General features: G+C 52.4%; 1 protein-coding gene across 1 annotated transcript in view; it reads left to right on the top strand.

Annotated features, from left to right (window-relative positions):
• FOXK1 (forkhead box K1) overlaps positions 1 to 13,469 on the top strand; it is an 89,146-nt gene that overhangs the window by 45,772 nt on the left and 29,905 nt on the right. The window contains exon 2 of the mRNA XM_034963557.3: positions 13,008 to 13,193. Within this exon, the coding sequence (XP_034819448.2) occupies positions 13,008 to 13,193 (186 nt within the window). The remainder of the gene's footprint in view (positions 1 to 13,007; positions 13,194 to 13,469) is intronic.

Here is a 13,469-nt window from a genome sequence, read left to right on the forward strand (position 1 = left end):
CGAGATTATAACTTGTTTGCCAGAGAACCTCTCCTGTGGCCACGCCTGAACCTCTCCTGGGTCTGTCCGTCGTCTTCACGTTGGTGCTTGGACACCCGTCCTTCGGGAGGGGAGGAAAAGCGGCCTGTAAAATGGAGACAGTCGGTGGCGTGTGTTTGCCGATTGGACTGGCATTGGTATAGACAGATACCGATCACTGCACAGATATTTCCAGGGGCCCTTCCCCAGCCATGTTTAGTGGCACTGACCTCAGGCAGCTGGGCCCCCGGGACAGCAACCAGGGGACTGCCCTGGCCCTGGATGGCAGCCGGGACCGGCTCACAAGCTTCTGTTTGGAGCAGTTCTGTTGGCAGCCCCCCGCCTCCAGTGGAGATGTGACACGACTCTTTCTTGCCTGCCAAACGTTCTCTGATTCTTTGGATCATCGATCCTAACACAGCAAAGGCGGTATTGTTGCTGTCCTTTCAAGGTTAATCCAGGATCAGAAAAGTCTAATCATTTCTCTGTGGTTTTTGGAATTTCCAAAGAGCACCCAGATTTTAACCCTCAGTCCTCGGGGTTATCCGGCTGCGGCTGTGCCGCTGTTGAGCATTAAGCTCATTCCACCTCACATATAAACTTGTTTATATGCATTTACCTCCTGGGAGACTCCACATTCCTGAGAGAACTGCATGGTTATGAACTCTTCCTCGTGTGCACTAAAGTGCACGTGCTGTGTGTGTACTGACCCTCTGCCCTGTGGGAGCCACGTGCTGTGGGGAGAACAGACCAGCAGCAGATAGGACTCCTCCTCCAGGAACCTGCTACCAGCTAGGCGTGGTGGTGCAAGCCTATACTTCTAGCACTTTGGGAGGCTGTGGCAGGAGGATCACTTGAGGCCAGGAATTTGAGGCCAGCCTGGGCAACATAGTGAGACCACGTCTCTTTTTGAAAAAAAAAAAGAAAGAAAGAAAAGAAAACGTATTCTTCTTAAGTCGGGCATGAGAGTGAGCCAGGGAATTCAAGGAAGGCTGCCTAGATAGAGAAGGGGACCCTGGGGAGCAGTCTTAGAGGACGCAAAGTCTATGCAGATAAACCAGCGTCTGGTACTTGGTATCAGTCAGGTGGCCAGTGAATAATGACTACGTGGAATTACTGTGGACAGCATTTTGAGATCTGCAGATTAAGCCATTTTGACTTCCCAGAAGCATTTTCTTAAATCAGCGTAGAGACAGAAGATGAAAGATAACCTGAACTGCTCGTCGCGAGCAAGCTCTGCCCGGGTCAGCCCCAGAGGGTTGCAGAACACTGTGTCTGTGTCCACTGTCTTAAAGAGCCCAGTCCATCTTTACGCGGTCTTTTTATGTCTGTTTAAGCCACACAGCATGGTGGGGAGAGGAGGTCGTTTCGGAGCCTACTCTCCGATCCTCAGGATCCTCTTCGGGAGCAGCGGGCAGTGGCTTTCTCCTGGGCCAGGCAGGGTTGTCTGGGGAGTGGAACGTCTGCTAGAAATGCAGATCGCTGGGGCCACCGTCGTTTGGCCGTGTCAGTCATCTGGGGGTCCCTTAGACTCTGCAGAGTAAAGCTGTGGGAGTCACCGCGGGTCCCCATGGCGGGATTGGGAAGCAGTCACCTACCGATGAGCGTTCCTTCCGCGAAGGGAAGGTGGGGGGATTTTGAAGGAGCTGTGAACACCGAGGGTGCCGTCCTCGCCCGTGCTGCCATGGGGTGCTCAGGACTGCCGGGCCCCGGGAGCCCCACCCGGCAGGACACACACCTGAGCCCCAGGGAGGGTCGGTGGCCATGGCTGTGCTTGGCCGCCTCTGTGGGGCTCCATCCTAATTCAGTGAGGTCTCTCGCCACCTTCCTCCAGGGTCTTCCTGAGACAGAGACGGAGACTTCAGCTTCAAAAAGAAACCCTGGCCGGGTGCGGCAGCTCACGCCTGTAATCCCAGCACTTTGGGAGGCCGAGGCAGGTGGATCACCTGAGCTCAGGAGTTTGAGACCAGCCTGGCCAACATGGTGAAACCCCGTCTATACTAACAATACAAAAACTAGCCAGGCCTGGTAGTGGGTACCAGTAATCCCAGCTACTCGGGAGGCCGAGGCAGGCGAATCACTTGAACCCGGAAGGCGGAGTTTGCAATGAGCTGAGATCCAGCCACTGCCCTCCAGCCTGGGCGACAGAGCGAGACTCTGTCGAAAAAATTTAAATAAAAAAAAGAAAAGGAAAAAGAAAGCCCGGCTTCGGTCAGACCGTTGTCTGCGGTTTTCACCGCGTGTCACCAACTCAGCATATGGGCTTGAGTATCTCGCTGTCTTTTCTTTTTCCAAATAGGACGTGCTTATTTGCCTGATTACAAAAATAGATGCATTCTCCCTATTTAAAAAAATTAGGCCCTATGAACACATAAGAACTTACAAACACTAAAACTGCTACCGTGTTTTAATTCACACACCCCACGCACACCCCCACATTGTTGTCACTGCGAGAACGGAGGGCCCAGAGCCGAGTACACTCGGCCAGGGTGAGTGATGGGCAGGCACAGAGCTGTGTCCCTGACCACCCTGCTACCCAGCTTGCCACCGCTGTCAGCCGTGGGGTTCAGGAGAACAAGGCTGCGGCATGGACCAAAAGTGGAGTCACGGTGGCAGCTCTGGTTCCTGGAGGAGGGACGCAGGCCCAGTGGAGAGGGCGTGGTTTGCAGGCACCAGTGCTGGTTCCGTGTCTGTCGGGGAGGGGCTGGACGTTTGTGTTGCTGTCAGGGACCTTGCCGACCCAGCCCCTGCCCCGCCTTCAAGTTTGTGCCTTATATTCCAAAGCCGCCACACTTGAGACGTCCTTGCTGCGGGTTCTTCTGTAACCTGTGTCCCTTCACTGCCTTGCACTGCTCTTAGCACGCTGGCAAAGACGTGGTCTCTGCAATAGAGAGGCGCCTATGGCTGCAGCCACCTGTGTTCGTTTTGGGGTTGTCATAAATAAATGCCTTCCATTTTTAATAGAAAGACAGTATTTTAGGTTAAAAAATTTAAGGTTGTCAGAATTCTCTGATTTGGGGATTTTATATGTTAACGTTTCTTTCAAAACCATTTCCTGAGGATGGGCGCGGTGGCTCACTCCTGTAATCCCAGCACTTTGGGAGGCCGAGGCAGGAGGATCCCTTGAGGCCAGGAGTTGGAGACTAGCCTGGGCAACATAACAAGACCCTGTCTCTACAAAGAATCAAAACCATTTGCTGAACAGTCTTATTTCTCGGAGGAGTTTAAGCAAACACTGCAGGGCCTCCGGCATTCCAGTTTCAGGCCTTATCTGACGTGGCCCACCCTGGGACCGTCACCTGACTTCCTGTCCCTGCACAGAGAACTTGCTGGTAGGGGGTGGTGAGGGGCCCCCGAGGTGGTGGGTGAGCATCCCTGCAAGTCAAGCTCTGCTGTTCCCCGGCCTTCCCTTGAGACTCTTGGGGGCCTGGGCCCTGCGGGACGTTTTCCCCCTGCCTCAGAGCCAAACCACTTAACAGAACCAGGCGAGCCAGGTTTAATACTTTATCAGGTATCCTAAAGACACGTTGCAGCCTGCAAAATTCGAAAAGTACCTGTTATGGAGTATATAACAGCTTTTGCCTCCCATTCTTGAGTCTTTCATTTCTTCAAGGACATGGTAGCAACATTTAAAGAACCTTTTGAAAAGAGAGAGGCGGCCGGGCACAGTGGCTCACGCCTGTAATCCCAGCACTTTGGGAGGCCAAAGCGGGTGCATCACCTGAGGTCAGGAGTTCAAGACCAGCCTGGCCAACATGGTGAAACCCCGTCTCTACTAAAAATACAAAAATTAGCCGGGCATGGTGGTGGGCACCTGTAATCCCAGCTACTCGGGAGGCTGAGGCAGGAGAATCGCTTGGACCTGGAGGCGGAGGTTGCAGTGAGCTGAGATTGCACCACTGCACTCCAGCCTGGGCAACAAAGCGAAACTCTGCCTCAAAAAAAAAAAAAAAAAGAAAAGAGAGAGGCCTCCTTATAACACCATCCTTATCCTGGGCTGTTTTCCTTTCTCCTTCCAGTCCTTGTCTAATAACAAGAATAACTGAAGCACATTTTCAGTAACCGCTTGCTACGTGCCAGCCGTCCGGTCAGGACTGATGTTCACGGCATGGAGACCTGAGGCCACACAGAGGCCGGGCTGGCCAGGGCAGGGCTCAGATTCAGTGACTTGCCCAGGTGCCCCCAGGGCATCCGAGCAGCCCAGGCTCCAGCCAGGCAGGTCTGACTTCACCTCCCTTGCCGTGAGCCGCTGCACTGTTCCACTTGGGCTTCTGCTACATTTATCAAGCTGTTGTAAACGTTTCCATATTCCCCCACGCCTCAGTATTTAGCGAGGGCTCCTTATGTGTGACACGCCCTGTGTGCGTCTGATGACGTTGCTTGGAATCATTTGTTCAGTCCTCACAAGAACTCTGATTATGCACCATCATTACCCCAGTTTCGCTGATGAGGGAAACCAGGCCAGTGTATGAAGAGACTGACCAAAGATCCCAGTGCTGACAGTTCTCCATTCATTCATTCATTCATTCATTCACCATCATAGCCCACTGCGGCCTCCGCTGCCCAGGCTCAAGCCATCTTCCCTCCTCAGCCTCTCAAGTAGTTGGGACTATAGGTGTGTGCCACCACACCTGGCTAATTTCTTAAACAATTTTTAGAGACAGGATCTCACTGTGTTGCCCAGGCTGATCTCGAACTCCTAGGCTCAAGCGATCGTCCCACCTCGGCCTTCCAAAGCGCTGGGATTACAGGCGTGAACCACCGTGGGATTACGGGCATGAGCCACCGCTCCAGCCAATATGCATAGTTTTAAATGGCCATAGTAACGCAAGGCTTCAAACAGAAGTCCTCAGGTCTCACTTCGCAGAGGCAGTGGCTTTTAAAGCATCCTGATTAACAGTCTGAGCTGCTATTCACTGAGTTTTCGCCCTGTTGTAGACACACATGGCTTTCTGTTAGAGAAGACAGGGTCTGGCTCTCCTGCTGCCCTCCTCATCCGGAGCCGCAGGTCTGCGCCGCACGCCCCTTACACGTGTGCCTCTTTCCCGTAGCGCAGTTTCTTTATCTTCTTACTCGTCCAGCGTTCTCTGTACCTATTGTGAATTGATGTCTGGACGCTGACACAACTCTAGAACTCCGCTCAGCAGTTGGGTAACACAACATTCCTGTCCTTCATTTCTCCTGGGAACTTTCTCCTGAGAGCCCTGGCTCTCTCCTGCACAGCTCTGGGCTCCTGCACAGCTCTGGGCTCCTGCACAGCTCTGGGCTCCTGCACAGCTTCTGTTCTGGGGCTTTTCACCCTCTTCCTGGATTCTTTCAGTTAGGACATAGTTTTGATTTTGCAACAAAGGTCAAAAATAACAAGGGCCAAGTTTGTTTCTTTTATACGTGACGGTCTTTTTTTTTTTTTAATTTTATTATTTTTTTATTTCAAGCTGGGTTCTTGCTGTGTTGCCCAGGCTGGTTTCAAACTCCTGGGCTCAAGCAATCCTCCAACCTCATCCTCCCAGAGTGCTGGGATTATAGATGTAAGCCACCATACCCAGCCACACATGACCATCTTAATGTCAGCTATGACCTGGAGGCACCAGACTTTTTCTATTACGTTGCTTGTTGCTCCGTTATGCAGTGTGCCTTTATGGCCCACTGTGGCTGCTCGGCTCCTGCCATCACAGCAGTATCTGGCCGTTGGGAAGGGAAGGAGTGAAGAAGGCCCTTGGTTCCTCATATAGACATGACCCATTTGTATCCCGTTGACCAGCTCATAGTCTCATGGTTGCAAGAGGGGCAGAGAAACATGGTCTTCAGTTGGGTGGGCGTTTCTCTGTCTCCATGTTTGCTATAGAAGCAGGAGAGAAGGTGCTCTGGGAACTACAGTCTCAGCCACAGTCCAGGAAGCTGCCCAGTGCCCACATGGGAACTGCATCCTGCAGGTATCGCTCGTGAAAACCGGCCTGGCGTCTTCTGGCCCTTGCTCTTGGGTCTGCTGTTTCTCTCACGGGAGTGGCTGCTCTGAGGTCCCCGAAGCTGCAGGCTGGGTGGGACGGTGGGAGCCTTTCCCTGGTCTTTAGTCTGGCTGACGTCCTCTCTCTGGCCGTCATAGCCAGCCCCACGGGATTGTGGAAGCCACAGGGACCTCCCGGCACGCGCCAACCCTGGACTTCCCCCAGAGCTCATCTGGGTGGCAGGTGCTGGCCACGTGGAGTCTGCCCTCCATGTGCCGCGGGTGAAGCTTCACCTGGCGCAGGGAAGGCCATCAGACTTCCAGCTCATCACCCGTGTCCTCAACCCCTAACCACTGAAGCGATGCCTGTGTTTTAACCTTAGTGACTGCGCTGCTCAGCTCCTAGAAGACACGCGACTCCACAGCAGTTAGGAGACAGCAGATGCATTCCCAGAGCTCCTGAGAAGGAGCGGCTTGTGTGAGGTGACTCTAACTCAAGCCGTAGGCCTCCCAGACAGAGCCTCTGAAGCTCCTGTTTTCTTTGTCCTTCCTGAGACAGGTCTCATCCAGCCTCTTCCTTTTGACGTTTTCTGAGTCACTTTAAACTGTGCAAGATTTCCCGTTTCCCCTGGATGTGGCTCTTGTGGTCCTGGCCTGGCCTTGGTGGGCAGGTGCAGGGCCCGCTCCCTCCTTGGGAGGATGAGATGCTCTGTGGCTTCCACCACTCCCCAGATCATCTGCTTCCTCCTTGCCCCTCAAACTCCTTTGCCTCAGTCCCTGTCTTCCTTGATGGGGACTTTCCCCAAGTGTCTGTTCTTGTGGAAGGGGAGGTGCCCCCCGGCCCACCCCCCCGCTGCCCAAGTGTGCGTGGGCATCGGTGCACGGGGCTCCCTCCCTGGGGCTTCATGGGAGGCTCAGGAAGGCTGGGTCTCAGGCTTTTCTCCTGGGCCATCGTCTGCTGATAGCTGGGCTCAGCTCTGGAAGCTTGGGGGGCTGAGAGCCTCCGGTCCTCCTGCAGAATTTCAGGTCGCAAGGCTATTTTTGGCGTGAGATGTCACCGTCTGCTGCTTCTGTGTTGGGTGCCCTCGTCCAGGCCTCGGGTTCACCCCCTCCAGAAAGTAAACCCGTCCTTCTGCTGGGAGAGACAGGGCGAGGGGACAGCGGTGGACAGGAGCGATCTGTCACATTCATTTTAAAAATCGCCTCCGGAAGTTTTCACGGGTTCTTCCTTCCCTCTCTGATTATTTCTCTGTGTCTGAAATGATGACAATTGTATTTATATTTATGTCATCGAGAATTAAGTGAGCTATTTTTATTTTCCTGACAGCTTTCTGTTTGGCCGGGCAGGTGGTAGGATTTGTGGCCTAAGGAGGGGATGGGAATGAAGGCACATGACATGCCCCAAGTCACTCGGGCTCAGCACTGGTGGAGCGGTGGCCAGTTCCAGCTCGCTGTGTAGAGACGGCTCTGTGGTCTGAGGCTGAGCCAGGCAGTGTCATCTCCAACCAAGTCACCAGTTTGGCCCAACTTCCAGGAGCCATCAGCTTCTGGGTGGAGCTGGGAAAAACCCAGGGCTGGAGTAGACCCTCAGTGTGGGAGCTTTTGGGCAAGAATTCTCCCCAAACACAGCTTGCCTGAGATCGACTGCACATACCTTACAACCCTTTCCATTGTTCCAGTCCGTGGTTTTCAGCGCATTCGCAGAGTTGCACGGCCAAGTCAACCTCGGAACATTTTCCTGACTCTAGAAAGAACCCCCTAGCTCTTAGTCATTTTCCATCCCCCCTGCCTGTCCCACCCGTCACTCCAGCCATAGGCAACCACTAAGCTCCTTTCTAAGTCGGGCAAGAATGTTCTGGAGAGATGTCCTCCACAGATGGGCACTTGCTCGTACAGGAACCTTTCCGCCAGGCTGGTGGACGGAGATTTCTACTCTGTGGACACACTTAACCTTAGCAGAATCTCCACCGGTCAAAACCGGCAGTGTGTGTGGCTGGGTTTAAACCACCGTGCAGCACCTTCACGATGCAAAACGTGCTCGTTCAGACTCCAGCTAGAGCCCTGCACCTCCATCAAGATATTACAGGGAGAGATGTAACTGGCAAACTCCGTGAGCAAGCTGGGGAAACATCTATTTAAAAATCAAGCCGGGTGCAGCGGCTCACACCTATAATCCCAGCACTTTGAGAGGCTGATGCGGGTGGATCACTTGAGGTCAGGAGTTCAAGACCAGCCTGGCCAACATGACCCCGTCTCTACTAAAAATACAAAACTTAGCTGGGCGTTGTGGCGCATGCCTGTAATCCCAGCTACTCAGGAGGCTGAGGCAGGAGAATCCCTTGAACCTGGGAGGCGGAGGTTGCAGTGAGCCAAGATCGCACCACTGCACTCCAGCCTGAGTGACAGAGTGAGACTCTGTTTCAAAAAATAAATAAAATCAAATAGCATGCTTCATAGCATTTTCTCCTCCTCCTAGTAACGAGGCCACCTGCCTCAGGACAGTCACTCTTACGGCAGATACTGTGAAAATATTTATTGTTAAACTTCAATTGGAAAGCTACTATTACAGTAGGAAATTGTCATCTATAGATGGCATTAGATCCCTAGATCCCTGCCTGTCCTATAAAACATCGTTTTGTTTTACTGAAAACTCAGTATACATGTACATATCATCTAGAATCAGTTTTTTTTTTTTTTTTTTAAAGACAGAGTCTTGCTCTGTTGCCCAGGCTGGAGTGCAGTGGCGCGTTCTCAGCTCACTGACATGGCCGCCTCCTGGGTTCAAGCAATTCTCCTGCCTCAGCCTCCCGAGTAGCTGGGATTACATGTGTGTGCCACCATGCCTGGTTCATTTTTTGTATTTTTAGTAGAGAGGGGGATTTTGCCTTTTGGCCAGGCTGGTCTCGAACTCCTGACCTCAGGTGATCCGCCCACGTTGGCCACTCAGAGTGCTCGGATTACAAGCCTGAGCCTCCGTGCCCAGCCCATAATCAGGTTTTGAACTGGAAAGCACCTTTAAGATGGTGTCTTCTATTCCAACCATTCTGTTTTATTAGCAAAGATCACAGAAGCGCAGAGAGGTTAGGTCGAGTGGTTCTAAACCAATTTTCTCTTTTGGTGGCGTTCACCTTTGTCTCAAATCCGCACACCTTACGGCTTTCATTCCTGCCACAATTTGCTCTTTGAAGGGGAGAAGTCAAGCCTGGGAAGGCCTTTCCACCCCACTGGAGTTGGGGAGTGATTTAGCCCAAGGTCAGATGGGCTCTGGCTAGTACCTGGCTTTCAGGTGCCAGTCCAGAGGGGGACCATGCTCCTCTTCTGTGCGTGTGTGTGCATGTGCGTGTGCAAATGTCTTACGAAAAAACACCTCTTCATGTCTTAATATCCAAACCCCAATCTCCAGGATCCCCTTCTTCTTGTGACCTCAGTCATGGGCCAGAAGCCACATCTTCTTTCTACTTGGCCTTGATGGCTGCAGCGTGATCCGATCCCATATTAACATAGGGACTTTCACAACACAGAAAGTCAGAGGTCTCAACTGTGCCCTTCTGACAAATAGGAGAACATGGTTTGTTTCGTTGATGTGCAGTGGTTGAGGGAACTGGAGAAAAAGAGACAAATGGCAAGGGCCATAGAAGCTATCTTTAAACATTTGTCATCATGACTGCCATCGTGTCCAGCACTGGTGGAACGGGTAGGTGTGTGTGCGTGCATGTGCGTGTGTGTGTGGGTGTGTCCGTGCATGCATGTGTGCGTTCATGCGCATGTGTGCGTGCATGTGTGTGTGTGTGTGTGTGCATGTGTTGATATAGACATGGACACTGTGTTCATTCAGCACCGTTGTTCACAGCTGGAGTTCACCCTAGGTCCCCTGCCTGGACCCTCAGCCAGATGCTGGCCCCAAACCTCTTTCCTTGCTTCCCTAGGTCAGGGACACCAGTCCCATCCTCAGACACCAGCTTGGGTGGATGTCAGCTCTGGGACCCACAAAAGCTAACAGCCCCCAGGACTGAAGAGCCCTTGGGCTTCATAGAGCATCTTAGAAAATGGGTGATGCAAGGCCGGGTGCGGTGGCTCACGCCTGTAATCCCAGCATTTTAGGAGGCCACGGCAGGAGGATCACCTGAGGTCGGGAGTTCCAGACCAGCCTGACCAACATGGAGAAACCCTGTCTCTACTAAAAATACAAAATTAGCCGGGCGTGTTGGCACATGCCTGTAGTCCCAGCTACTCGGGAGGCTGAGGCGGGAGAATCGCTTGAATCCAGGAGGCTGAGGTTGCGGTGAGCCAAGATTGCGCCATTGCACTCCACCCTGGGCAATAAGAGCCAAACTCTGCCTCAAAAAGAGAAAAAAAAAAAAGGGTGATGTGGCCAGTCACGGTGGCTCATGCCTATAATCCCAGCACTTTGAGAAGCCTAGGTGATTGGGTCACCTGAGGTCAGGAGTTCAAGACCAGCCTGGCCAACATGGTGAAACCCCATCTCTACTAAAAATACAAAAATTAGCCGGGCGTGGTGGTGCGTGCCTGTAATCCCAGCTACTCGGGAGGCTGAGACAGGAGAATCGCTTGAACCCAGGAGGTGGAGGTTGCAGTGAGCCAAGCTTGCGCCATTGTATTCCAGCCCGGATGACAGAGCAAGACTCCGTCTCAAAAAAAAAAAAGAAAAAAGAAAATGGGTGATGGAGCTTTCTAGTCAAAATACTGATGCGGGAAATCTCCATTGGGCTGGACTGAAGAAAGTGTAAAGGACATCAGACGTTCCTCTCAATGTGACTTAAGAGGACAGAATTCTGGAGTATTTTCAAATAGCCTTGGGCTGCCCTTCTGAACCTCAGGGGTGACCGACCAACCACCCTTACCCCCAAGATTCACTCGCTGGGCCGTGCCTCCCAGACAGCTTCTCATCTTGGAAACAGTCTCAGAGTCCCTTTTGTGTTTGGAAATAGAAACCTGGTGCCCACAGGCCTGACAGCGCCTGGCACTGAATGATGCGGCCCAGCCTCCTCTGACCAGTATCTCGGGGAGAATCAGGACTGGCCCAGTTGAGCCAGCTTAAGTGCCTGATTTTCTCTCTTCCATGTGGGCAGCCTGGCTAGCAGACCTATGGGAGGAGCCGCACATTTTTAATGCTGAGTCACTTCCTTTGAAGCGGGTCCCTGGGAAGAAGACTCAAGAGGACCCCCTGCCGACAGCCAGGCACCCTTCGTCACCCTCTGACCTGCTCCTCAGTCCTGTCTTTCAAAAACGCTTTGACGAAGAGCAAAGGGACTTTTATATGAAAGAGGGGTGTCTGCGCACGTCCATGCAGGATTTTACGTAGATTCACTATTTAAACATTGCTGCAGATTTAAAAACACAGTCAGGCATAGACCCAGCAGCCTGGTGCTTCATGCAGGTTACACTACAAGAGACCTTAGCGTCTCTCAAGTGTTGAGTACTTTGCCTGTCCTGAATGCCTTCGGGAACTCTGAAAAGCGCATTATCACTGGTGGCTTATGTACATTCTTTCTTACCCCCCTCCCACAATTTTAAACAAGAGCCTTTTCCAAACAGCTGCGCAGGCGGCCAGCGTTCCTTATCTCTGTGTGGGCAGGCTGCTGCTTTACATTGTTTTTGTTTTTGTTTTGTTTTGTTTTTAACTGAGTCCCGCAGTTAGCAACTTGATAGTTGCTGCCTCATCAGTTTAGAAATTGAAAGGTGAGCTGGATAAGTAATGCTCAGGTTTGTAAAAAGTGGCAGTTTCTTCAAGCCAGATGAACCTTGGATACTGTTCACAGCACACTGGTGTTGACCCTGACGCTTGCGGCTGGCTTTGTTTGCACTTGGTCGTCTCCAGTAGAAAAACCGAGGCTCAGGGTTTTAAGCCCAGAACTGATCGTGAAGCCGGTCCATTAAGCTCTGGGTGGATAATGCACGCTCTCTGCGACTCCCGCCTGCCGGAGCAGGGGTGGAATTGCTCCTTCCGTTGTCAGATCTTCTAGGCAGTGGCAGGGAATCATCTTGAAAATGTCTGCATAGGTGGCTGCCGTGCTATTTCAGTCTTCCAGTGTGTCCTTTGAGAGGTGGCAGATCCCACCTGGGTGCCACAGCAGTTGCCCTGGCAGACAGGAAGTAGCCGTGTCTGTCTGGAGCCTGCGTGGGAGATGGCATCAGCGGCACTTGTCTGGGGATATTTATATCTCTTCTGTTCTCACGCACAGTAGAAAGACAACTGACGGCTGGGCACAATGGCTCTTGCCTGTAATCCCAGCATTTTGGGAGGCTGAGGCAGTTGGATCACCTGAGGTCAGGAGTTCGAGATCAGCCTGGCCAACGTGGTGAAACCCCGTCTCTACTAAAAATGCAAAAAATTGGCCAGGCGCGGTGGCTCACGCCTGTAATCCCAGCGCTTTGGGAGGTCAAGGCGGGCGGATTACGAGGTCAGGAGATCGAGACCATCCTGGCTAACACAGTGAAACCCCGTCTCTACTAAAAATACAAAAAATTAGCCGGGCGTGGTGGCGGGCGCCTGTAGTCCCAGCTACTCGGGAGGCTGAGGCAGGAGAATGGTGTGAACCCAGGAGGCGGAGCTTGCAGTGAGCTGAGATCGTGTCACTGCACTCCAGCCTGGGCGACAGAGTGAGACTCCCTCTCAAAAAAAAAAAGAAAAAAAAAAAGCAAAAAATTAGCCGGGCGTGGTGGTGGGCGCTTGTAATCCCAGCTACTCAGGAGGCTGAGACAGGAGAATTGCTTGAACCCAGGAGGCTGAGGTTGCGGTGAGCTGAGATCGCGCCATTGCACTCCAGCCTGGGTGACAGAGCGAGACTCCCTCTCAAAAAATAAAATAAAATAAAATAAAGAAATAGAAAGACAAGTGACTTCCAAATAAGCCAAAGTCTCAGTTCCTAAGTGTCCTGATAAAAGCATCGAAACTGCTCTCTGGGGCCCAGGTTTGAGAGTTACGGTCCAGTTACTTAGACACACAGACACGCACCTTCCCTGGGTGTTGGCGTCTTCTTGAGTCTCCTCCTGCACCTCACACCCGCTCCTCCTCCTGTTGCAGGTGTACCTTCCGGTTTCCCAGCACGGCCATCAAGATCCAGTTCACGTCGCTCTACCACAAAGAAGAGGCCCCAGCCTCCCCGCTGCGGCCACTGTACCCACAGATCTCCCCTCTGAAGATCCACATCCCGGAGCCAGACCTCCGGAGCATGGTCAGCCCCGTCCCCTCCCCGACGGGCACCATCAGGTGAGCAGCCCCCCAGCCTGCCCTTGGGCCCCCAGGAGAGAGGGGGATGATGCGAGCGTGCCTGTCGTACGCAGCACCGGGTTCCAAATCTCTCTGGAAAGTTGCACGTGCATGGAAATACAGAAAGTGTTGTACGTCCATCCGGGACCTGGCTGAAATTTCTGTGAATTCTCTTACAAAGGGAAAAATCACTGCCTGATCATCACTTTTCCCACTGGAAATTTTACATATTAGGGCTTGTTAAAGCAAGCACAGGTTTTTTTGTTGTTTTTTGTT

This window comes from Pan paniscus, chromosome 6, assembly GCF_029289425.2.
Source record: "Pan paniscus chromosome 6, NHGRI_mPanPan1-v2.0_pri, whole genome shotgun sequence".
Lineage (NCBI taxonomy): Eukaryota > Metazoa > Chordata > Mammalia > Primates > Hominidae > Pan > Pan paniscus.